Source organism: Artemia sp. Qi Xiang Cuo, chromosome 13 (genome assembly GCF_049724085.1).
Source record: "Artemia sp. Qi Xiang Cuo chromosome 13, ASM4972408v1, whole genome shotgun sequence".
In the NCBI taxonomy this organism is placed as follows: domain Eukaryota; kingdom Metazoa; phylum Arthropoda; class Branchiopoda; order Anostraca; family Artemiidae; genus Artemia; species Artemia sp. Qi Xiang Cuo.
In genome coordinates, this window is record NC_142806.1 from 40,667,190 (window position 1) to 40,691,043 (window position 23,854).

General features: G+C 36.7%; 1 protein-coding gene across 3 annotated transcripts in view; it reads right to left on the bottom strand.

The window, feature by feature from the left end:
- Window positions 1–23,854, bottom strand: part of LOC148945279 (ATPase family gene 2 protein homolog A) — a 103,044-nt gene that overhangs the window by 74,282 nt on the left and 4,908 nt on the right. For all 3 annotated transcript variants that reach the window (XM_089098740.1, XM_089098738.1, XM_089098739.1), the window contains exons 2-4: window positions 23,174–23,414; window positions 21,580–21,780; window positions 34–495 (exon numbers count right to left, since the gene is read on the bottom strand). In XM_089098740.1, coding sequence (XP_088954866.1) covers window positions 34–495; window positions 21,580–21,780; window positions 23,174–23,399 — 889 coding nt within the window. In that variant the 5' untranslated portion in view covers window positions 23,400–23,414. The remainder of the gene's footprint in view (window positions 1–33; window positions 496–21,579; window positions 21,781–23,173; window positions 23,415–23,854) is intronic.

Here is a 23,854-nt window from a genome sequence, read left to right on the forward strand (position 1 = left end):
TTTTAATATAAAAATTTGTACTCTGAAACTTACTACTGGAGTCCTTTTTCTTCAACCTTCCTAGAAGCTTATTCATTTCACCCTTCACCGTAGACAGCCCTCCAACATCTTCCAGTTTAATCCCATTTTCCGGCAAATCTTTCTCCTCAAAATTCAAAAACGAGACATCAACGTTAGACAAGATCATAGAAAAATCATCGTCATTTAAATCTTTCACCGACAAAGAATTAAATTCATCAACTAAATCCAATTGAATCGTTAAAGACCGAACAATGCAAGATATATTCATCCCAAGATAACGAAGGTTAATTATGGATCCTGTCCTCAAATACTTGAGAGAAAACTGGAGATCGAACTGATTTTGCAAAGCCGGGATGAGTCCCTTGTTAACATCATCTATGGCTTCTAGTTTGACAGCAGTAGCCACACGGGATGACGGCACAAAATGAGATATAGAGGTTGGCTTTCCTGGTGTTGAATCTAAAGCTATGATTCCTGAAAAAAAGAACGGTTTATTTTTTAACGATTATATTCTTAAGAAAAACTAAAGGCCGAATAAAATTTGTTTGAAAGTTAAGACCATATCTAGAAAACATTTGAAAAGAGGGAAATCTGGGTTAAAAATTCTTTGAAATGCGCTGGAAAATGCAATTTTTATCTAGAAAATATGGTATAATGTGACGTGAAATGTGTATTTTTTTTCCTCCTATGAAAACAACGTAAACAACATAAACATAAGCAACAATACATAAGTTTTTTTAATGAAAACATCTTGACTCTTGTGAATTCAATTTCTATCATATTAAGATGTCGCTGTGAATTGTGATTTAAGGGGATTTGACACATTAAAATCATTCGCGAGTCTAGGCCTTTGCTGACCGTTTCAAAGCCATAGGGACTATTAGGGAATTCTCCAAGGGGACTTGCCGCTATCGAGAGATATTTAGAATTTGTGGCTAGGCTATGAAATTTAATTGTAAAGACAATGGAATTTTACGTCCCCTTTGCTGGTAAGTGGCAAGATCTGTTTCAACTGACATGGCAAAGCGGAAACCGAGTCGGTTCTCAAATAAAATCTGAATATTCAAAGATTCGTCAGCTAGGTTTCATTAACAAAACACTCAAATACCTTTATAAAGATTGAAGTGTGGCTAGATCTGCATTTTTTTTTTTTTTTTTTTTTTTTTTTTTACTTTCATCTTACTATCTTTCTTAAAAATTGGTGTTATATATGCAATGTTCTACTCCAGTTCCAGTTCTTAAGATACCTGGTTGGTGTCAAGTGACAAGTACTACAATTTTTTACTTGTACAACCATAGGAGGAAGTAACTTCCTGAAGCAGCTGGGGCATTACGACGCTAGGATCTGATTCTCCCAAGCTAATTTTTAACGATAATTAAAAAAAAAATCCGAAAAAAAAGTTTTTCAAAGAAAAGTAAAGTTAATTTTAAACTTAAAATCAGCAGATACAAATGCCTGTTAAAATTCAAGCTAGAAACGACCAGAAATTACTATTAAAGAATAAATAAAACCCAAAACGAACAGAAAATAAATAAACAATCATAGCAAAAAAACAAACAACAAGTACTAACATAAATAAATAAATTACAAGAAATTACTCTAAAACGAATAAAAATTAAATAAACAATCATAGCAAACAAACATACAAAAGGTACTAATATAAATGGGTAAATAAATCTTAAAACAAGTGAAATTTAAATTGAACATGCAAATCAAGCTTAAAACGAGCAGAAGTCTCTACAAACAAGAGTTTGGGTTTCGCCCCCTTCTTTCACTGTAAAATTCTAAAACCTTCTGTGTCATTGGCGCTTTACTGAAAACGAATTATATTACAAATATTTTTTTTGCTCTTATTACAACATTGAAAATATATATAAAAACCAGAGTAGAGTTAAATTTTGAAGTGATGAGCTTTCAGTAATTAACATCATTTTATATCAAATATTCAGTTTAATTTTATAAATTCTTTTCAAGACTGTTCTGGACAAATATAGTTTCACTACAAACAAAAGTTTGGATGCTGCCCTCTTTCTTAACTGTAAAAGTCTAAAGCCTACTCCATCTTTGACGCTTTACTGAAAGCGTATTATATGACAAATATTTTCTTTTCCAGTTCTTACAGCATTGAAAATAAAAATAAAAATTACAGAGAAATAAAATCTTGAACTGATTATCTTTCAACAATTGATATCATTATATATCAAATATTAAGTTTGACTTTATTTGTACTTTCCAAGATTGTTCAAGACACATATAGTTTTCAGTAAAGCCCCAAAGACGCAGTAGGTTTAACACTTTTACAGTAAGAGAAGGGGGCAAAACTCAAACTCTTGTTTGTAGTCATTTTTGTTCGGTTCAAGCTTGATTTGCATATTCAATTGAAGTTTCACTCGTTTTAAGATTTATTTATTCATTTATATTAGTACCTATTGTATGTTTGTTTTCTATAATTGTCTATTTAATTTCTGTTCGTTCTGAGCTTCATTTATTCTTTAATGGTAAGTTCTCGCAATTTATTCATTTATATTAGTACTTGTTGTATGTTTTTTTGGTACAATCCCTTTATATGGGCCTTTCTAAAAATTTAAGTTTGGTTAATGCTAATGAAATAAAATAAAATAGGATGACTATATAATATTTTAGAAACAAATTTGGGCTATATGTTTGCACATTAGGGGGAGTGGAGGCAAAGCGCAGCATATATTAAATATGTAAAATAACCTAACCTAGGTACCTTTCCCCCCCCTCCCAAAAAAAACCTCCAAAAAACAACACTTTAAATATCTTAAAACCACGCTATACAATGTATTTTTCTACAGCGGTGTATTGAATCATCTCGTAAAAACGGGTTTTTCATTGCGTCTCTCCCGTTTGACGGTAGCATCTCTTGTTGGACTTCTTTAGAGGGCCCATATAAAGAGATTGTACCGTTTTTTTGCTATGATTATTTGTTCATTTCTGTTCGTTTTGGGTTTCATTTATTCTTTAACAGTAATTTCTTGCCGTTTCTAGTTTGAATTTTAACAGTTATTTGTATCTGCTGATCTTAAATTTAATATTATGTTTACTTTTCTTTGAAAAATTTCTTTTTCAGAAACTTTTTAAATTAAATTTTGTTCGTTTTTGATTGCAAAAAGTTTCAAGTTTTTAGAAAATGCCTTATTTCAATTTTTTTTCAACATCAAACTTTCATCAAAGTATCAAAATTAGTATCAAAGTACCAAAGTATCAAAGTAAAGAAAGCATCTAAGTAAACAAGGTATCGATGTAAACAACTTATTAAAGTAACAATAAGCAAATTTCATAACTCAGAGCCACCGGGGCTGTTTCAAACTCGGAAGCATATTTATTTGGCCTTTGAAGTATTTTGAACAAAATGTCTATCTCAAAATTTTGACGAGATGCCCTTTGGGAAAGTGGAGCGCGGGCTAATTGGCCATTGATTATTTTTTACTCTTAAAAATAAGAACTAAAAGTTTCGATTTCCGCTCAAATGAGCCCCCTCCAAAGTTAATAATTCGACCCTTTCCACAAAAAACTTATATTCTAATAATGGGCAACTTACATAAGTTACAATACTTTCCCTGGGGGCTATGGAGGATTTCTCAACCCCAGCAATTTGAATTTAGGAGTATTTTGAACAAAACAGCTATTTGAAAATTTTTGTAAGATGCATTTGGGGGAAAAGGGCACAAGAAGGGGAGGGGCTTGTTACTTTTTGATCATTTTCGATTCTTAAAAAGGGCTCAATAAATTTCAATTTCCGATCGAATGAACTTCCTCCAAAGTTTACACGACCATGCCTTCCATAGAAATTCATATGTTAACGATGGGCTGCTAGTATAGCTTGCAGCCCTTTCCCCAGGGCGGGGGGGGTGAGTTCAAACCCGGAACCGTAGCTATATGACATTTTGGACGATTTTGAACAAAATGAGTAACTCAAATTTTTGATCAAGAGCATTTACAAAAAGACGTGAGGGGGGGAGGGATTGCCTACCCTCTGACTACTCTTGACTTTTAAAAATGGAGCTAGAACTTTAAATTTAAATCGAATAAGGCTTTTCCGAAGTCCATGCGATTACCCCTTCAACAATAACCTTATATATGAACAATGGACAGCTTGCATAACTTACAGCCCTTGCCCTGGGGTCAGTGGGAGGTTTTGTCAACCCCCGAAGAATAATTATTTTAATTACTTCACCTCTTGACTATTTCGGACATAATGGCCATCTCAAAATTTTGATTGGATGCGTTTGGGGAAAAAAGGGCATGGAAAAAGGGGAGCTTGATACCCGCCAATCCCGTTTGACTCTTAAAAAGGGCACTAGAAATTGTCACTTCCAATTCAATGAGCCCCCTCCGAAGTTTATAACACCACTCCTTGCATATGAAGTGCCTCTGAAGAAAAAAATTGGAGCCTTATGGCCTTGGGGTTGGTGAGAGGAGGCTAGTTGAAATCAGATCACATTTGACTCTCAAAAAGGGAACTGGAACTTTCGATTTCTAATCACTTGAGTCCACTCCTAAGTTTATGCAACCACCATTTCCGTAAAAACTTTATATGCATCCAGGGCATAGTTTACAACCCTTCCCCTGGGTTTCGGGAGGGGGGAAGGGGGTATTAGGGCCCCGAAGTTTTGACATCTTATCGTTGGGATACTTGAAACAAAATGACTATACAAGAAGAGGGGGGGGGTGGGTATATGCCCACCGATCACTTTTGATGACTCTTCAAAGGCAAATAGAAATTTCAATTTCAAGTCAAATTAGCCACCTCTGATGTGTATGCGACCACCCCTTACAGAAACCCTTATCTGCTCCCGGGGCATAGCTGAAAACACTTCCCCAGCATCTGGGGGGGGGCTGTGTTGACCCCTGAGTTTTTGTTATTTGATCTTTAAACTATTTTGAACGCAATGGCTATCACAAAATTTCGAGCAGATGCATTTGGGGAGAAAGAGGCCTTAGGGGGGGGGTGGATAGATACCCTCCGATCACTTTTGACTCTTAGAAAGGGCACTAGAAAATTTTGACTTAAAATCGAATGAGCTCCCTCTGAAGTTATTGCTACCATTCCTTCCATAAAAACCATATACAACCCTGGGGCATACTTTAACACACTTTTCTCCAGGTTTTGGTGGGCAGCGTTATCCCTGTATTCTTTGTTATATGATCTTTGGTCTATTTTGAACAAAATGGTTATATAAAAAAATACAATCGGACGCATTTGAGGAAAAGAGGGTTGGCAGGGGGGGGCTAGTTGCAATCGGATAACTTTTGAATCTTAAAAAGGAAATTAGAACTTTCAATTTTTAATCATTTGAGCCCCATCCGAGGCTTATACGACCACTTCTTCCATAGAAACTTTACATGTCCCCAGGGCTTAAGTTAAAACCCTTCCCCAGGTCTCGGGGGGGGGGGGGTGTTCACCGCGAAGTTTTTGTTATCTGATCGTAGGAAAATTTCAAACAAATTGGCAATCTCAAAATTTTGATCGGATGCATTTAAGAAAAAGAGGGTGTACGACTGTATGCGTGTGAGGGGGGGGGGGGGGTAGACACCCTCCAATCCCTTTTGACTCATACGACCTCCTCTTACATAAGAACTTTATATGCCCTCGGGTATAACTTAAAACACTTGCCCCCGGGCTCTGGGGGTTTGTGTCGACTCAGGTTTTTATTATCTAATTTTTGAATTATTTTTAACAAAATGGCTATCTCGAAGTTCTTATCGGATGGGTTTGGAAAGAAAAGGTTGCGGGGGGGGGGCTAGTTGCCCTTTGGTCTCTTTTCACTCTTTAAAAGAGAACTAGAACTTTCAATTTCCAATCAAATGAGCCCTCTCTAATGTTTATATAATCATCCCTTCTATAAAAACCATATATGCCCCCAGGGTACAACTTACAACGCCTAACCCCAGGACCTGAGGGGTTGTTTCGACACCGGAATTTTTATTATCTGCTGATTGAACAATTTTTAACAAAATAGCTATCTCAAAATTTTTTATCAGATGGGTTTAGAAAACAAAAGGGCGTGAGGGGGGCTAGTTGCCTTCTGATCTCTTTTAACTTAAAAAGTGAACTACAACTTTCAGTTTCCAATCAAATGAGCCTTCTCTGAAGTTTATACGAGCATCCCTTCTATAAGAACCATATATGCCCTCAGGACATAACATAGAACGCCTGTCTCCTGGCCCTGAGGAGTTATATCGACCCCGGAGTTGTTGTTATATGATCTTCGAACAATTTTAACAAAGCTGCTATCTCAAAATTTTTATCGGATATACTTGGGGGGCGAGGGGGCTAGTTGCCCTCGAGGCTAGTTGCTCGTATAGACTTCAAAGAGTGCTCATTTGATTAGTAATTGAAAGTTGTAGTTCACTTTTTCAGAGACAATGTTATAGCGTTGCCTATAACAAAGGCAATGCGGCTCCAATGTTTTATTTTTTTCCCAGAGGCACCTCGTATGGAAGGGGTCGTCAGATAAACTTCAGAGGGGGCTAATACGACTGGAAATAGGAAATTCTAATAGACTCTTTAAGAGTCAAAAGTGATTGGAGAGCAGCTAGCCCCTCCACGCGCTTTTTTCACCAAATAAATCCAATAAAAATTTTTAGGTAGCCATTTTTTTTTAAATAGTTCAAAAATCATATAACAAAAACTCAGGTGTCGACACAACCCCTCAGAGCCAGGGGGCTGGCGTTGTAAGTTATGCCCTAGGGGTATATACGGTTTCTATTGAAGGGGTGAGTAGTATCCATGTATGCTCCACGACACCTACAAGGCCTGAGGCATGGATATGTGTGCAGTTACAACGGGACATAACTTACCACAAACATGTATCTAGTACTACGGAAGGGACATGACTTGCCATACAGGCTTCTGTGTCAACACCCGTTTTCTGGACCACTGTTAATTACTATCAACTGTACAAAGAATATGCTCAGAAGTGTAATAGATTTGACGCCTACAAGGAAACCTACAAGAATATGCTCAGAAGTGTATTAGATTTGATGCCTACAAGAGACCTTGGTATAACGTGTTCAATAGTTCAATGGACTTTCTGTAAAAATACTGATTTGAGCCGAAGGGGAAAATAATCATGTTTTTTGTATTATTTGCATAAAACTAACTCAATTTGCGAAAAAGGTATTCCATTGGCATAACTCTGCTCTGAATGATCTTAATTGGTGAATGAATAATAGGGGTGGAATAGAGCTCAATAATATTTTTAATTGGATTGTATGAAAGTGCTAAAAGAGTTAAACTGCTTACCAGTTAAGGTAAAGTCCGAGGGGGTGGTAACTCTTACGCAACTTAACATAAATTTGTAATAACATCAATGGTATCAATCTATGGAAACAGTTAACGATGGCAAGACGATTTTTTTACTTCAATCGGCTTTACTTCTTGGTTGTGTTCTGTATAATACATAACTACCAGTTGAGCAGTGTTGCCAATATAAAACATGGTTTAGCGTTGGGGCTATGCTAAAAAGTTGAAACTAATAGTCATAGGCGCCAAGATGACCTTATGCCATGACCTAGGTTTACTCCTGAACTTTGTTCTGTATAATACACAAGTACCATTTGAACGGTGTTGTCAATATAAAATATGCCTTAGCATTTGGATTTACTAAAAAGTTGAAATTAATAAAGATGTAGATGCCAAGAAAAGAATTTTAATATAGAAATTCAGAACAATCCTTAGAAATTAACTAGTGAGATGATTATAGGTTTGAATCATCAAGGACCACAACCACCAATGACCCTAACCACCAAGGACCTCAACCTCCAAGGGTCCCCTACCACCAACCTCCAAGGGACCCCATCCCTCCAACTTTTTTGGTCAATTGGAATGGACAACTAATTGGAATGGTTATCCAATTAGTTTAATAAATTCTGTAATTGCAAAACGCATCAAAAGATTATCAGATAGTTACACAGAAAACACAAATCAAACGGAAAATTCAGTTTATCTTGGTCTCCCATATGTTAAATGGATTTCAGACCACATTTAAAAAAATCTAAGAAAAAATAAAATTTACACTTACTATAGACCCAGAAAAACTATCAATTCCCAAATTTATTAAGGTAAACACGTTGTCCCGACAAGCGACAACTCCGGTGTCTACAGAATTCCTTGTTTGATTAGACTTTGGTATACTGGAAGAACTAATCAGTGACTAACGAATAGATTAATTCAGCACTCTAGTTCAATTAATAATACACTTAAAAGGCAAAAAAAACCAGAAAATTTTCATTCTGCCCTTGCAGAGCACATTGTTGAAAAACCAGACCATACTATTTGGTTTAATCAAGCTAGTCTTATTTCGCATGACAAAGGTATTGTCCAGCACTACAGAGAAGCTGTTGAAATTTATAAATACCAACATTTAGGTCTAGCTTTAAACAGAGATTCCGGGGATTTAAGAATAAACGAGTCATATTTCGGTTTTCTCAAAAGAGAAGCCGATACTTTAGTAATCCCTGAAATAAACCTTGAACCACTTTTCCAGTCATCTAATCAAACACGTGAACGACCCCTTAGGTCTCAATGGGTGTCTGCAAGAAATGCATTAATTAAAATCCGAAATCCAATCACATAGTTCTCCAACTTACTTAATTGCTGGTTCGTTTTGTTTTTTGAGTGAAAGAATTGGTTCCTTTTCTTTGTCAGTTGTTCGCTAGTATCCGTCGATGGCAGTTCATATTTTTTGGGATTTTGTGCAAATCGCAGATATTGGCGAATAACTCGTTTTTATGGTTGTTAGGTATTTGGTTTTAATTCTGTTAATTTTTGGCTTTTATTGAATTTTATTCATCTTTTAAATTTTTTGTTTTTTTCTTTGATTTTTTGGTTCTTTCCACATTGACTTTCCGCGTTTGTTTTTTGTTGTTGTTTTTTTTTTCTCTCTTCGGCACTTTCCTTGGATACATCGTTTCGTTTCGCACTGAAGCAAGAGAGGCGTTTGTCCTCTTGAAATATTCGCTTTGTTTTTTCAGTATTTTCATTTGGCCTATAAAAAACCCATTTTTGCTTGTTTTTCTTTCTTTATGTGATGTCAGGCCAATGTGGTTTAAGAAATTATCGTCGATAACCTGCCATAGAGTATCAGTGGGAAAGCCGTGTCGTGTCTATGAGCAAGCATAGAGTACGATTGGTATATCCGCAAGCATATTTCATGTCATTTTAAGATACGTAAAAAAAAGTTGAATAATTTCTAAGTCCAAAAAAATTCAGTCCAAAAAAAAAAGGGTGCTACTACAAACATTGTTTTTCTAATAGTAAGTCACGACTAACATTTCTATATCATTATCATTTTCAATTTGGAAAATAAATAATTACGTTTTATATCATTCTAAGATATGTAAAAAAAAGTTGAAAAAAATACCATGTTAAACAAAAAGTTAAACAACCCCAAAAAAATAGTATAAAAAATGGGGGGAGGGGGTCCAAAAAGTTGGAGGGAGGGGGCACCTTGGAGGCTGGGGGTAGGGGGCACTTGGAGGTTGAGGTCCTTGGTGGTTACGGTCATTGGTGGTTGTTGTCCTTGATGGTTCAGATCCATAATCATCTCACTAGTTGTTTTCTAAGGATTTCTAAAGATTGTTCAGAATTTCTCTATTAAAATTCTTTTCTTGGCATCTACATCCTTATTAGTTTTAACTTTTTATTATAACCCAATACTAAGGCATATTTTATATTGACAACACCGCTCAAATGGTACTTGTGTATTATTCAGAAAACAGTCGAGGAGTAAAGCTAGGTTAAGGCATAAGGTCATCTTGGCGCCCACGACTTGATTAGTTTCAACTTTTTAGCAGAGCCCCAATGCTAAATCGCATTTTATATTGGCAACACTGTTCATATGGTAGTTATTTACTATACATAGCACTGCAATTATGGTATAACTAAGTAGAGTCATATAATCTTTTCTTGGCGCCCATGACTCTATTAGTTTCAATTTTTTAGAATACTCCAATGCTTCACCATATATTATATTGTCAACACTGCTTAAATCGTATTTGTGCATTATACAGAACACAGCCAGAACAAAAAATCGTCTTGTCATCGTTAACTGTTTCCATAGATTGATACCATTGATGTTATTCCAGATTTATGTTAAGTTGCGTAAGAGTTACCACCCCCCTCGGACTTACCTTAACTGGTTGCATCTAATGTTATAACGTTGCCTATAATAAAGACCGTACGGCTCCAATGTTTTATTTTTTTTCCAGAGTGCACTTCGTATGGAAGGGGTCGTCGTAAGAACTTCAGAGGGGCTCATTCGATTGGAAATCGGAAGTTCTAGTGGACTCTTTAAGAGTCAAAAGTGATTGGAGGGCGACTAGCCCCTCCACGCCCTTTTTTCAATGAATACATCCGATAAAAATTTTTGAGATAGCCATTTTGTTAAAATAGCTATAAGATCATATGACAAAAACTCCAGTGTCGACACAACCCCTCAGGGCCAGGGGGCTGGCGCTGTAAGTTGTGCCCTAGCGGTATATACGGTTTTTATAGAAGGGATGCTCGTAGAAACTTCGGAGAGGGCTCATTTGATTGCCCCATTTTCCCCTAATACATCTGATAAAAATTTTGAGATAGCCATTTTGTTATAAATAGTTCGAAGATCATATAACAACAAATCCAGGGTCGACACAGCCCCCCCCCCCTCCCAGGGGGTATATAGGGTTATTATAAAAGGAATGGAAATTGAAAGGTCTAGTTCAATTTTTAAGAGTCAAAAGAGATCAGGAACAACTAGCCACCCCTAAGGCCCTTTTTCCTCAAATACATCCTATAGAAATTTGAGATAGCCAATTTGTTAAAAATAGTTCAAACATCAGATAATAAAAACTCCGGGGTTGACAAATGGCAGGCGTTGTAAGTTATGCTCTGGGAGGATATATAGCGCTATAGCGTTGCCTATAAAAAAGGTCATACGGTTTCAATGTTATTTTTTCTTTTTCCAGAGGCACTTCATATGGAAGGAGTCGTCACATAAACTTAGGAGAATACTCATTCGATTGGAAATCGGAAGTTCTAGTGCCCTTTTTAAGAGTCAAGTGATTGGAGGGAAACTAGCCCCCCCCCCACGCCCGATTTTCTCCAGATTCATCCGATAAAAATTCTGAGATAGCCATTTTGTTAAATATAGTTCAAACATCATATAAGAAAACTCCGGGGTCGACACAACCCCCCAGGGCCCGGGGCAAGTGTTGTAAATTATGCACTGGGGTATATATGGTTCTTATAGGAGGGATGATCGTATAAACTTCAGAGGGCTCATTTGATTGGAAATTGAAAGTTGTAGTTCACTTTTTAAGAGTCAAAAGAGATCAGAGGGCAACTAGCCCCCAACGCCCTTTGTTCTCCAAATACATCCGATAAAAATTTTGAGATAGCCGTTTCGTTAAAAATAGTTCGAAGATCATATAACAACAACTCCGGGGTCGACACAACCCCCCAAGGCCCGGGGGCAGGCCTTGTAAGATGCCCTGGGGGTAGATATGGTTCTTATAAAAAAAACATGCTCGTATAAATTTCAAAGAGGACTCATTTTATTGGAAATTGAAAGTTCTAATTCACTTTTTAAGAGTCAAACGAGATCAGAGGGCAACTAGCCCCCTACCCCAAACGCCCTTTTTTCTCCAAATCCATCCGATAAAAATTTTGAGATAGCCATTTTGTTAAAAATAGCTCAAAGATCATAATAACAAAAATTCCAGGGTCGACACAACCCCTCAGGGCCAGGGACAGGCGCTGGAAGTTATGCCCTAGGAGCATATACTTATAGAAGGGATGCTCGTATAAACTTCAGAGGGCTCATTTGATTATTAATTAAAAGTTCTAGTTCACTTTTTCAGAGACATCGTTATAGCGCTGCCTATAATGAAGGCCTTACGGCTAGAATGTTTTATTTTTTTCCCCAGAGGATATTCGTATGGAAGGGGTCGTCGTATATGCTTTAGAGGGGCTCATTCAATTGGAAATCGGATTTTCTAGTGGCCTTTTCAAGAGTCTAAAGTGATTAGTTCCTCCACACCCTTTTTACTCCAAATACATCCGATAAAAATTTTGAGATAGCCATTTTGTTAAAAATAGTTCAAAGATCATATAACAATAACTCCGGGGTCGACACAACCCCTCGGGCCAGGGGGCAGGTGTTGTAAGTTATGCCCTGGGGCATATATGGTTTTCTTTTATAGAAGGGATGCTCGTATAAATTTCGGAGAGGTCTCATTTGATTGAAAAATAGAAAGTTCTAGTTCACTTGTTAAGAGTCAAAAGAGATCAGAGGGCCAACAGCCCCCCCCCACTCTATTTTTTCCCCAAATACATCTGATAAAAATTTTGAGATAGCCATTTTGTCAAAAATAGTTGGAAGATAATGTAACAACAACTCCGGGGTCGACACAACCCCCCAAGGCTCGGGGATAGGCGTTGTAAGATGCCCTGGGGGTATATATGGTTTTTATAAAAGGGATACTCGTATAAACTTCAGAGAGGGCTAATTCGATTGGAAATTGAAAGTTTTAGTTCCCTTTTTAAGAGTCAAAAGAGATCAGAGGGCAACTAGCCCCCCCCCCCTCCCCACGCCCTTTTCCCCAAATACATCCGAAAACAAATTTTGAGATATTTATTTTGTTAAAAATAGTTCGAAAATCATATAACAACTCCAGGGTTGACACAACCTCCAAGCCACAGTGGCATTAACTAGCCCCCCCCCCACGAACTTTTCCCAAAATACATCCGATGAAAATTTTGAGATATCCATTTTGTTAAAAATAGTTCGAATATTATATAACAACAACTCGAGAGTCGACACAACCCCCAAGGCCGAGGGGCAGGCGTTGTAAGTTATTCCCCTTGGGCATATATGGCTTTTACTGAAGGGATGCTCGTAAAAACTTCAGAAAGGGTTCATTTGATTGGAAATTGAATGTTCTAGTCCACTTTTTAAGAGTAAAAAAAGATCGGAGGGCAAGTAGCCCCCCTGCCCACGCTCTTTTTCTCCAAACCTACATAAAGATTTTGAGATAGCCATTTTGTTAAAAATTGTTCAAACCTCAGAAAATAAAAATTTCGGAGTCGAAAAAACTCCCCAGGGCCCAAGGGCAGGCGTTGTAAGTTACGCCATGTGGTTCTTGTAGAAGGGATGCTCGTATAAACTTCAGAGAGGGCTGTTTTGATTGGGAATTCTAGTTCACGTTTTAAGAGTAAAAAGAGATCACAGGACCAATAGTCCCCCACGTTCTTTTTTCCCTAAATACATCCGATATAAATTTTGACATAGCAATTTTGTTAAAAATAGTTCAAAGATCATAATAACAAAAATTCCGGAATCGACACAACCCCTCAGGACCAGAGGCAGGCGTTGTAAGTTAAACCCTGGGGGCATATACTTATGTAAGGGATGCTCGTATAAACTTTAGAGGGCTCAGTTGATTATTAACTGAAAGTTAATAAAAATGAAAGTTAATTTGGTTCACTTTTTCAGAGACAACGTTATAGCGTTGCCTATAATAAAGGTTATACATCTTCAATGTTTTATTATTTTCTTCCCCAGAGGCACTTCGCATGGAAGGGGTCGTCGCATAAACTTCAGATGGGGCTCATTCCATTGGAAATCGGAAGTTCTAGTGGACTTTTTAAGAGTAAAAAGTGATTGGCGGGAAACTAGCCCCTCCACATCCCTTTTCCCCAAAAACATCCGATAAAAATTTTGAGACAGTAATTTTGTTAAAAATAGTTCGAAAATTATATAACAACAACTCCAGAGTCGACACAACCCCCAAGGCCCGGGGGCAGGCGTTGTAAGTTATGTCCCTTGGGCTTATATGGTTTTTACTGAAGGGTGGCTAGTATAAATTTCGGAGACGGCTCATTTGTTTGGAAATTGAAAGTTCTAGTCCACTTTTTAAGAGTCAAAAGAGATCAGAGGGTATGTAGCCCCCCTTCCCATGCCCTTTTTCTCCAAACCCATATAAAGATTTTGAGATAGCCGTTTTTTTTTAAAAATAGTTCAAACATCAGATAATAAAAATTCCAGGGTCGGCAAAACTTCCCAGGGCCCAGGGGCTGGCGTTGTAAGTTATGCCCTAGGGGCGTCTGTGGTTCTTGAAGAAGGGATGCTCGTATAAACTTCAGAAACGGCTCATTTGATTGGGGATTGAAAGTTATAGTTCATATTTTAAGAGTAAAAAGAGATCAGACGGCAACTAGCCCCCCACGCCCTTTTTTCCCCAAATACATCCGATAAAAATTTTGAGATGGTAATTTTGTTAAAAATAGTTCAAAAATCATAATAACAAAAACTCCTGCTCGACACAGCCCCTCAGGCCCGAGGACAGGTGCTGTAAGTTATGGCCTGGGAGAAAATACTGGCGGGCCTTGGGGTTTTATGTAGACCCCAGAATTGTTGTTATATGATCTTCAAACTATTTTTAACAAAATGGCTATCTCAAAATTTTTATCGGATGTATTTGGAGAAAAAAGGGCATGGGGGCTAGTTGCCCTCTGATCTCTTTTGACTCTTAAAAAGTGAACTAGAACTTTCAATTTTTAATCAAATGAGCCTTTTCTGAAGTTTATACGAACATTACTTCGATAAAAGCCATATATGCCCCCAGGGCATAACTTACAACGCTAGTACTTACAACGTACTTACGGGCATAACTTACAACGCTAGGGGGGCTAGTTGTCCTCTGATCTCTTTTGACTCTTAAAAAGTGAACTAGAACTTTGAATTTCCAATCAAATGAGCCCTCTCCGAAGTTTATACGAGCATACCTTCTACAAAACCGTATATGCCTCAGGGCATAACTTACAACGCCTGCCCTTTGGCCCTGAGGGGTTGTGTCGACCCCGGAGTTTTTGTCATATGATCTTTGAACTATTTTTAACAAAATGGCTATCTCGAAATTTTTATCGAATGGATTTGGGGAAAAGGAAGCGTGGGGGGACCTAGTTGCCCCCTGATCTCTTTTGACTCTCAAAAATTGAACAAGAGCTTTTAATTTCCAATCAAACGAACCCTCTCTGAAAATTATATGAGCATCCTTTCAATAAGAACCATATATGCCCCCAGGGCACAACTTACAATGCCTGCTCCCGGACCTTGGGGGGTTGTGTCGATCCCAGAGAGGTTGTTATCTGATCTTCAAACTATTTTTAACAAAATGGCTATCTAAAAATTTTTATCGGATGTATTTGGAGAAAAAAGAGCATGGGGGCTAGTTGCCCTCTGATCTCTTTTGACTCTTAAAAAGTGAACTAGAACTTTCAATTTTTAATCAAATGAGCCTTTTCTGAAGTTTATACGAACGTCTCTTCAATAAAAGCCATATATACCCCCAGGGCATAACTTAAAGTGCTAGTACTTACAACGTACTTACGGGCATAACTTACAACGCTAGGGGGGGCTAGTTGTCCTCTGATCTCTTTTGACTCTTAAAAAGTGAACTAGAACTTTCATTTCCAATCAAATAAGGCCTCTCCGAAGTTTATACGAGCATACCTTCTACAAAACCATATATGCCCCAGGGCATAAATTACAACGCCTGCCCTTTGGCCCTGAGGGGTTGTGTCGACCCCGGAGTTTTTGTTATATGATCTTTGAACTATTTTTAACAAAATAGCTATCTCGAAATTTTTATCGAATGGATTAGGGGAAAAGGAAGCGTGGGGGGGGACACATGTGTGGACAAGAACCACACATGCTCCCAGGGCAAAACTTACAACACCTGCCCCCGGGCCCTGAAGGGTTGTGTCAACCCCGGAGTTTTTGTTCTATGATCTTTGAACTATTTTTAACGAAATTGCCGTCTTAAAATTTTTAGCGGATGTATTTGGGGAAAAAAGGCGTGGGGAGCTGGTTGCCCTCCGGTAATTTTTGATTCTTAAAAACGAAACTAGAACTTCTTATTTCCAATCGAATGAGTATCCTCTTAAGTTTATGTGACGACCCCTTCCTTATGAAGTGCCTCTGGAAAAACATTGAAGCCGTATGATCTTTATTAAAGGCAACGCTATAGCGTTGCCTCAGAACAAGTGTACTCGAACTTTCAATTTCCAATCAAATAAACCCCCTCTGAAATTTATACGAGTATCCCTTGTGTAAGAGCCATATATGCTCCCAGAGCATAACTTACAACGCCTGCCATTTGTCGACCCCGGAGTTTTTATTATCTGATGTTTGAAGTATTTTTAACGAAATGGCTATCTCAAATTTTTATCGGATGTATTTGAGGAAAAAAGGCCGTAGGGGTGGCTAGTTGCCCTCTGATCTCTTTTGACTTTTAGAAATTGAACTAGACCTTTCAATTTCCAATCAAATGAGCCCTCTCTGAAGTTTATACGAGTGTCCCTTCTATAAGTACCATATACGCCCCAAGGACATAACTTACAACGCCTACCCCTTGGCCCTGAGGGGTTGTGTCGACCCTGGAGTTTTTATTATTTGATCTTTGAACCATTTTTAACAAAATGGCTATCTCAAAACTTTTATCGGATGTATTTGGGAAAAAAGGTGTTTGTGGGGGGGGGGGGGGATCTAGTTGCCGTCTGATCTCTTTTGACTCTTAAAAAGTGAACTAGAACTTTCAATTTCTGATCAATAAGCCCTCTCTGAATTTTTTATTACGAGATATTTTTTGGGATTTTGTGCAAATCGCAGATATTGGCGAATAACTCGCTTTTATGGTTGTTAGGTATTTGGTTTTAATTCTTTTAATTTTTGGCTTTTATTGAATTTTGAAAATATCTCTGAAAAATATCTCTGAATAATTACGAGCATCTCTTCTATAAGAACCAACTATTTTTAATAAAATGGCTATCCCAAAATCTTTATCGAATGGATTTCGGGAAAAGGAAGCGTGGGGGACCTAGTTGCCCTCTGATCTCTTTTGACTCTCAAAAATTGAACAAGAACTTTCAATTTCCAATCAAACGAACCCTCTCTGAAAATTATATGAGCATCCTTTCAATGAGAACCATATATACCCCCAGGGCACAACTTACAATGCCTGCCCCCGGACCTTGCGGGTTGTGTCGACCCAGTAGTTGTTGTTATATGATCTTCAAACTATTTTTAACAAAATGGCTATCTCAAAATTTTTGTCGGATGTATTTCGGAAAAAAAGGGCGTAAGGAGGGGCTAGTTGCACTCTGATGTCTTTTGACTCTTAAAAAGTGAATTAGAACCTTCAATTTCCGATCAAATGAGCCCTCTCTGAAGTTTATACGATTATCCTTTCTACAAGACCCACATGTACCCCCAAGGCATAGCTAAAACGCCTGTCCCCGGGCCCTGGGGGGTATTGTCGACCCCGAAGATTTTATTATCTGATGTTTGAACTATTTTTAACAAAGTGGCTATTTTTATCGTATGGGTTTCGGGAAAAAATGGCGTGGAGGGGGCTAGTTGCCCTATGATCTCTTTTGACTCTAAAAAAGTGAACTAGAACTTTCAACTTCCAATCAAATGAGCCCTCTCTGAAGTTTATACGAGAATCCCTTTTACAAGAACCACATATGCTTCCAGGGCATAACTTACAACGCCTGCCCCCGGGCCCTGAAGGGTTGTGTCAACCCCGGAGTTTTTGTTATATGATCTTTGAACTATTTTTAACGAAATTTCCGTCTCAAAATTTTTGGCAGATGTATTTGGGGACAAAAGGCACGGGGGGCTAGTTGCCCTCCGGTCACTTTTGACTCTTAAAAAGAAAACTAAAACTTCTGATTTCCAATCGAATGAGCCCTCTGAAGTTTAAACGACGACACCTTCCATATGACGTGCCTCTGAAAAACAAAATAATAATAAAACATTGGAGCAGTATGGAGGGTTTTCCAGGTTCAAGTGCATTGTTTTGACTCTGATAGCTATGTAGTCACTTTTACCAATAGAACAATGCGACACAACTTTCTGAATTGTACCTCTATCGTTCGTAAGGCCTAGATCGAAAACGGATGATTAAGGCGAATTCTTGTAGGTTATTTGCTAAAGTTTTACAACTGATAGTACTGTTAATAATATACTTTCATTTTCATGTGTGTGGGGATTGCTTGGGCCAGACCAGTTTTGATTGAGAAATAATAAAACACCCTTCGATGATTATGCTACCGGGACATGGGGTCATTATAAAAAAAAAAACCTGCAATTGCATTTTCCGTTCCATCAATTGAAAACGATGGGTTCCTGTAGATAGGTACTGATCTAAGAAGAATAGCTTTTTCAAAGATAGGATTAAGTATATCGAATACAATACACTTAAGTTGTGATAATTAAGAATCAAGATCGCAAGCCTAAAGGAGACCCAAACGGACTCGAGAATGCTTATAAATTATATTTTAGGGCAATTTTCAGATACGGTGCACCATACCTGGTTTCTAACCAATATTTAAAGTCAGTTTAGCTGAATTTGAAGACATACAATAGTTTGTGACTATAAAGAGGAAAAAAGGGCTTACTTATTTTTGTCTAGTCGAAGTTCTTCATTTTCTCTATGCAACTCTCCTTCAACACTTGATAAAGCGGTCTTTCTTCTTATATAATAGCAGAAACATCGATACCTATTTGACAACTATTTAAGTTATTTGCAGGATCTTGTGAATGACTTTTTACGTTTGCAAAATGGCTGGTTGGGAAGAAGCGAGAGAATTGGCTCTTTTAAAGTCTCAGGTTTTCAAGGATCTAGCCATTACGAATTACGAAGTGTCTTTTTTGTGTAGCCGTTCTTAATTTGAATTTCAGAATAAGAGTCGCACGTTTAATCAGGTCTTTGCTAGATTTCCTTACAGAAACGAATATTCTATCTTCGCGCAAATGAATTCTTGAGTATATCTTCTTTTCACTTAAATGACTCAAAAGGAGATAACTTATTATGAGTACCGACGGGACACCCGACGGTAGGTCTCTTTACTGATTCGTTAACGTTTACAAAGCGCTTCAAACTTGCAAATGGGAATTTACTTACCTTCGAAAACAGAGTGGCTACTTAAATATGCTTGATCGTCGCATAGAACAGGATTTCTTATATATTATGACTTATTTTCTTCTGGTCTCTGTTTATTTCATTGAAGTCTAACTTAAAAATATAAGTTCTTGGTTGCTTTTGATATCTTTTGGCAGCCCTATTTCTATTTTTACAGCACCAGTAACTGGTTGTTTTACTTCAGTAGCAACGTCACTTTAAGTTTAAAGCAAGTTTTATCACGTCAAATTTAATTTTCAAAAACGCATTGCTACTATTTAACCTTCGAAAAGTTTTCTCAATTGCAGAAAAAATTGGAATTCTTGCTGACTGCGATTTTGTCAACATCATTGTCTGTTATAGTTACAAGGATAGTCTAACTACCAACTTTGTATAGAGTTCTTGTATATTGTGCATTAATCTCTTATGTCACTTAGCTAGGATACAATCCTTATCACTTAATTTGAGCCAAGTGCTAAATAATCATTTTTCAGAAATGTCAAAGCCATGTGCCTTTGAATACACATAAAGTTCAATGCCACATGCAACACAAGAATTTATTTTTGCATGTACTTATACGCATTCTCTTACTAGTTTTTGGATAGTGTTTTACGTTTTAACTCTCAAGTTAGCTTTATTGGAAACTAACGGATCACTTTACTATAGATGGCAAGCACCTCAACCGATTGAATTCTGAGTGATGAGTAATCTATGAAGCTGGTATTCTCCTATTTTTTAAGTGTTTATAGGCGTACAGCTATTTACCGCTGCTTTAATTCAACTAGTGTCTTAATTCATTCAGAAGATTCAGATGCAATTTTTAGATTATTTTTAGCTTTGACTTCTCTAGCCTTTCACAAAACGGGTCATGTCCGAGAACTAAAAATTGTATAATCAAGTATAACAACCATAATTCGCATCAAGTGTGTACGTTTATGCATTTACTGGATAGTGTTGAAAAAAATTACGTTTGCTGAATTTACTCATGAACGGCTTTTATTGAGTACAATTTGAAATTGGACACGTCCTCTTTCAACAATAAACATTAAGTTTTGCCTTAAAAAAGAGTTCCTCACTGATATCAACTAATGAGGTCTGTATCCTTTCCCAGGTCTGAACATAACAGATTTCTTCAAGCAGCCTCTGGTAACAAAAAATTAAACAAAGTGTTACTTTTCAAATGAAAACAGACAGAAAAAATATTAAAACATCAAATACCTGCCTTAAACTAATTCTAATTGACTCCTAAAATGCTTTCAACACGATCGATCATCATTTACTTATTAGTATACTTTTCAATGATTTCATGATTTTCACTTCTTTTAAAGACATATGGCCCCCTTTTTGTCAATTCGTTTCCAAAGATTTCAATTGCAGAATAGTAAATCGAACTTTCCAACAGTTTTTGTGGCTGGCAACAAGAAACTTAATTAGTCCATTTACTGTTCCTTGTTTTGATTATTAGTGTTCGTAAAACTCACCTTTCAATGAAAATTTGTTGATAATTTTTCAGTCCCAGAGGTTTAATGAGAATAATTTCTCAGTTTCCAGTTTTTAATTTTCTGAATAGTTCTTCATCCTTTTTTCATCCCTATACGAACTAATTTGACTAAATCTCACCCTAAACATTCTTGGTATTACCTTGTCGTTTAGTCTTAAAAGGAACGTCTACGTTGAAACTCAAGCTAATCTTTTCCTCACTCTGATTAATCTTCTTTCAAAATTCAGACACCGAGTGAATAATTTTCGCTTTGTCAATATATCTTTTGTTTGGCCTTTATTGGAATATAAATCACTAGAAACTAGAGGAAATAAGCATAGCATCAAATCAATTCAAAAAGAGCCCTTCAGATTACTTTTAAGTCACATATACCTCATGCTAGTCTTTTGTCCAAGGCAGGTTTAATCACCCTACATAAGAGAGGCAAGGTCTTTTGCATCAGGTTTGGTTAAAAATCTTGAAATAATTATCGACTCCAAGGGATCCCCCCCTCACAAACCCAATAAAGAATCGCCTTGCACGTTCGGGTTAAAGAGCCAAGAAACGGAAATCAGCACCACCGATGAGGACTATGAAGTCCAGTGCCATATATTTTACTTTTACCTTACAGGTAAAAAAGGCCAAAAACCCCCATTCGCACTGAAATTCAATGTAAAAAGAATAGATGAAAGAGGAGTTTAATATCGTCTTTTGTTTCAAATTTTAGCGCTTGATCAACAATTTTCGCACTTGTTTTTGTCTTTTTAAACCTGTTTTATACTTTGTTTAACTCCATTTTAACTCTATTTTTACACTACGCTCTGCCGATTTTATTTTATGTCCTATTGTACAATTAAGTGCACACTGTGATGCTAACTTATAACAGTGTTGGATTATGTAGTGATTTAGAGACTGACGAGTCTCTAAAAACACTGTATTTTTTTTTGTCAAATTCTATATTATTCCAAAATTCCTTAAATAAAAACTATTCTTACCCAATAGTATAAGTGTACTTTCACCCATCAATTTTAATGGAAGAGACTTTTTACTATTTGAAAGAAGGGAAAGAAGGGAAAGAAGGGAAGAATAAAATACCTACTGTTTGAAAGAAGGGAAACTCCTGTTACTGAGAGATGAGTACAAGGCCAACAAGTTAATACGGCTGATTGTGCTTTACAACTTGATCCAACTGTTTTTACACAAACTAAAGAGCCGATCGATAGCTGACAGCGTTTTATAGTTCGAGGATGCATCAAAACAATAGAAGATACTTCACTTGTAGGAAGGTGCTGTAAGCACGCTAAAAGAAAAGAAAAATATTTAAAAAATCATATGCAATATCTCTTACTATGAAAACTCATATAGTTGCATTCAAAAACCCAAGGTTTCACAGACTTTTATATGTAAAAAAAAGAATAATAATGACTAAAATTTACAGGCTATAAGGAATTTAAAGAAAGCAGGGAAATTTCGGCTAAGACCATCACTAATTTGTCTCTGGGCAGAGAGGAGCAAATAGAACAACTGACAGGGATGCAACAAAAACTGCGAATTGGGGAAACACCAACAATGGTAGAAAAATAAAAGTCAATATAAAAGCAAAAAACAAAAAAAAACATTGAAGAAAAGGGAGTAAAAACTGTACACAAAAACAAGTATTAAAAAACTCGAAACTAAAAAAGGAACAATGAATAACAAACCAAAAATTAAAATCAACAAAATTCTAAAAAGGGCAGTGGAAATCAGTCATGATTGTAAAAATAAATAATAAATATTTCCTTAACTTAAGCTGACAAATCACCTGACATAGTTTTAATTGCTAAAAAGCCAAACAAGGCCAAACTGTTTAGCAACACACAATACTTTTTTTCATGTTGTTAAGGCAGAATAGCTGTTCCCGCAAAAATCTTCAAAAGCCAAAGATCTAAATCTGGAACATATACTACTGGTGGAACATTTAAAATAATTTTAGTGGCAAGGTTTTTATATAAGAAAAATAAAATGAAGTTCAAAATGAATGCAAGAAGCTTTGATTATAAATACTACATTCCAGAAATCTTCCACAAAAAAAATGTCTGCTATAACAGATAGCATTATTGCTTCTTTTTTCCGTCTTACCTGACTTCATCATGGCAAGAACCTGGTAGCGGATGCTTTTGTGAAATTGTTGGCTCTCACGAGTACAGAAGAAGCATACTTCAAAGAGAAAATCGATTCTAATTTGATATTACTTTTGCCCATACTGCAAGACGGAAGAAGTCTAGTCTTAGGTAGTTGCATCTAGAGGGGTTCAATTTTAAAATGTAACAACTGAACAATAATGCAAGTTAGTTGAAATTAATATTTTTTGTATATATTCATTAGCATAGTTCTAGTTGGTGAATATGCTGAAAATATTTCAGCACTTACTGGAGGATTTGAAAAATATGTCATTTCCTTTCATAGAAACTGTGAAGCTAAGCCACCTTGCTTTATTTATCTTCTGGAGAGCCCCCCCCCCCTCCTCTGGAATCTACAAACCTTCATCATTCTCCCAACAGTTCTTTTATTTTCTTCACATTTCGTAAAAAATAATTTCACGTCCCCTTCTCTGACATAGATTCATGTTGACGTACTAGGATCAAAATTTAGCGGAAACCCAAATATTGTATTGATACCATAAGAGAAAAAAAAAGTAAAACATAAATCCTTACAGTGATCACCTATTTCTTCAAAAAATCCAAACAATTCTTCTCCCAGTATATATCCAACTTCATAATTAAGATCCTTGTTACGGGTACAAGTTGTATGCTTTGGGAAATCTTGACTAATGAATGTAGCACCACATTGAGAACAAATTTTCCATTCAGGGTAATTTGCCTTAAGTGTAGCCCCACCAGTTGACTGCCTTTTTGGAGTTTTCTTTCCCTGTTGTGACATTTTTCACATCAGTACCTAAAAAACCCTCAAAGTACTAAAATAATTCTTACAAAAACAAAACAAGCTTCCAATTACATCCAACTATCCTCATCTATGTTAAATCATGAGGGAGAAAAGGTATGTATATATGCATACTTTCAAAAACCAGCTTTGTCTGCCTATCTTCACTTAATTAAGTCTTCCACCATCACACATATAGCCTGACGTCACCTCCTTTGCTTGCTTGTCTTGCTACTCTCCACAACTCGAGCATCCAGCACTTGCAAGCTTGTTGCTAGGACATCAAATTCCGGTTGTTGTTTCTTTAGCTTATACATTTGTGTTGTCACAAAATTACTTAACATAAATTTTAGTGCTTCTAGCTTGATTAGTTTAGCTGAAATTTCAACAGAAATCAAATGCCCTATTTGTCTAAAAAAAACAGAGAAAATTTCTAGTTTTGCTAACTCTTTTTT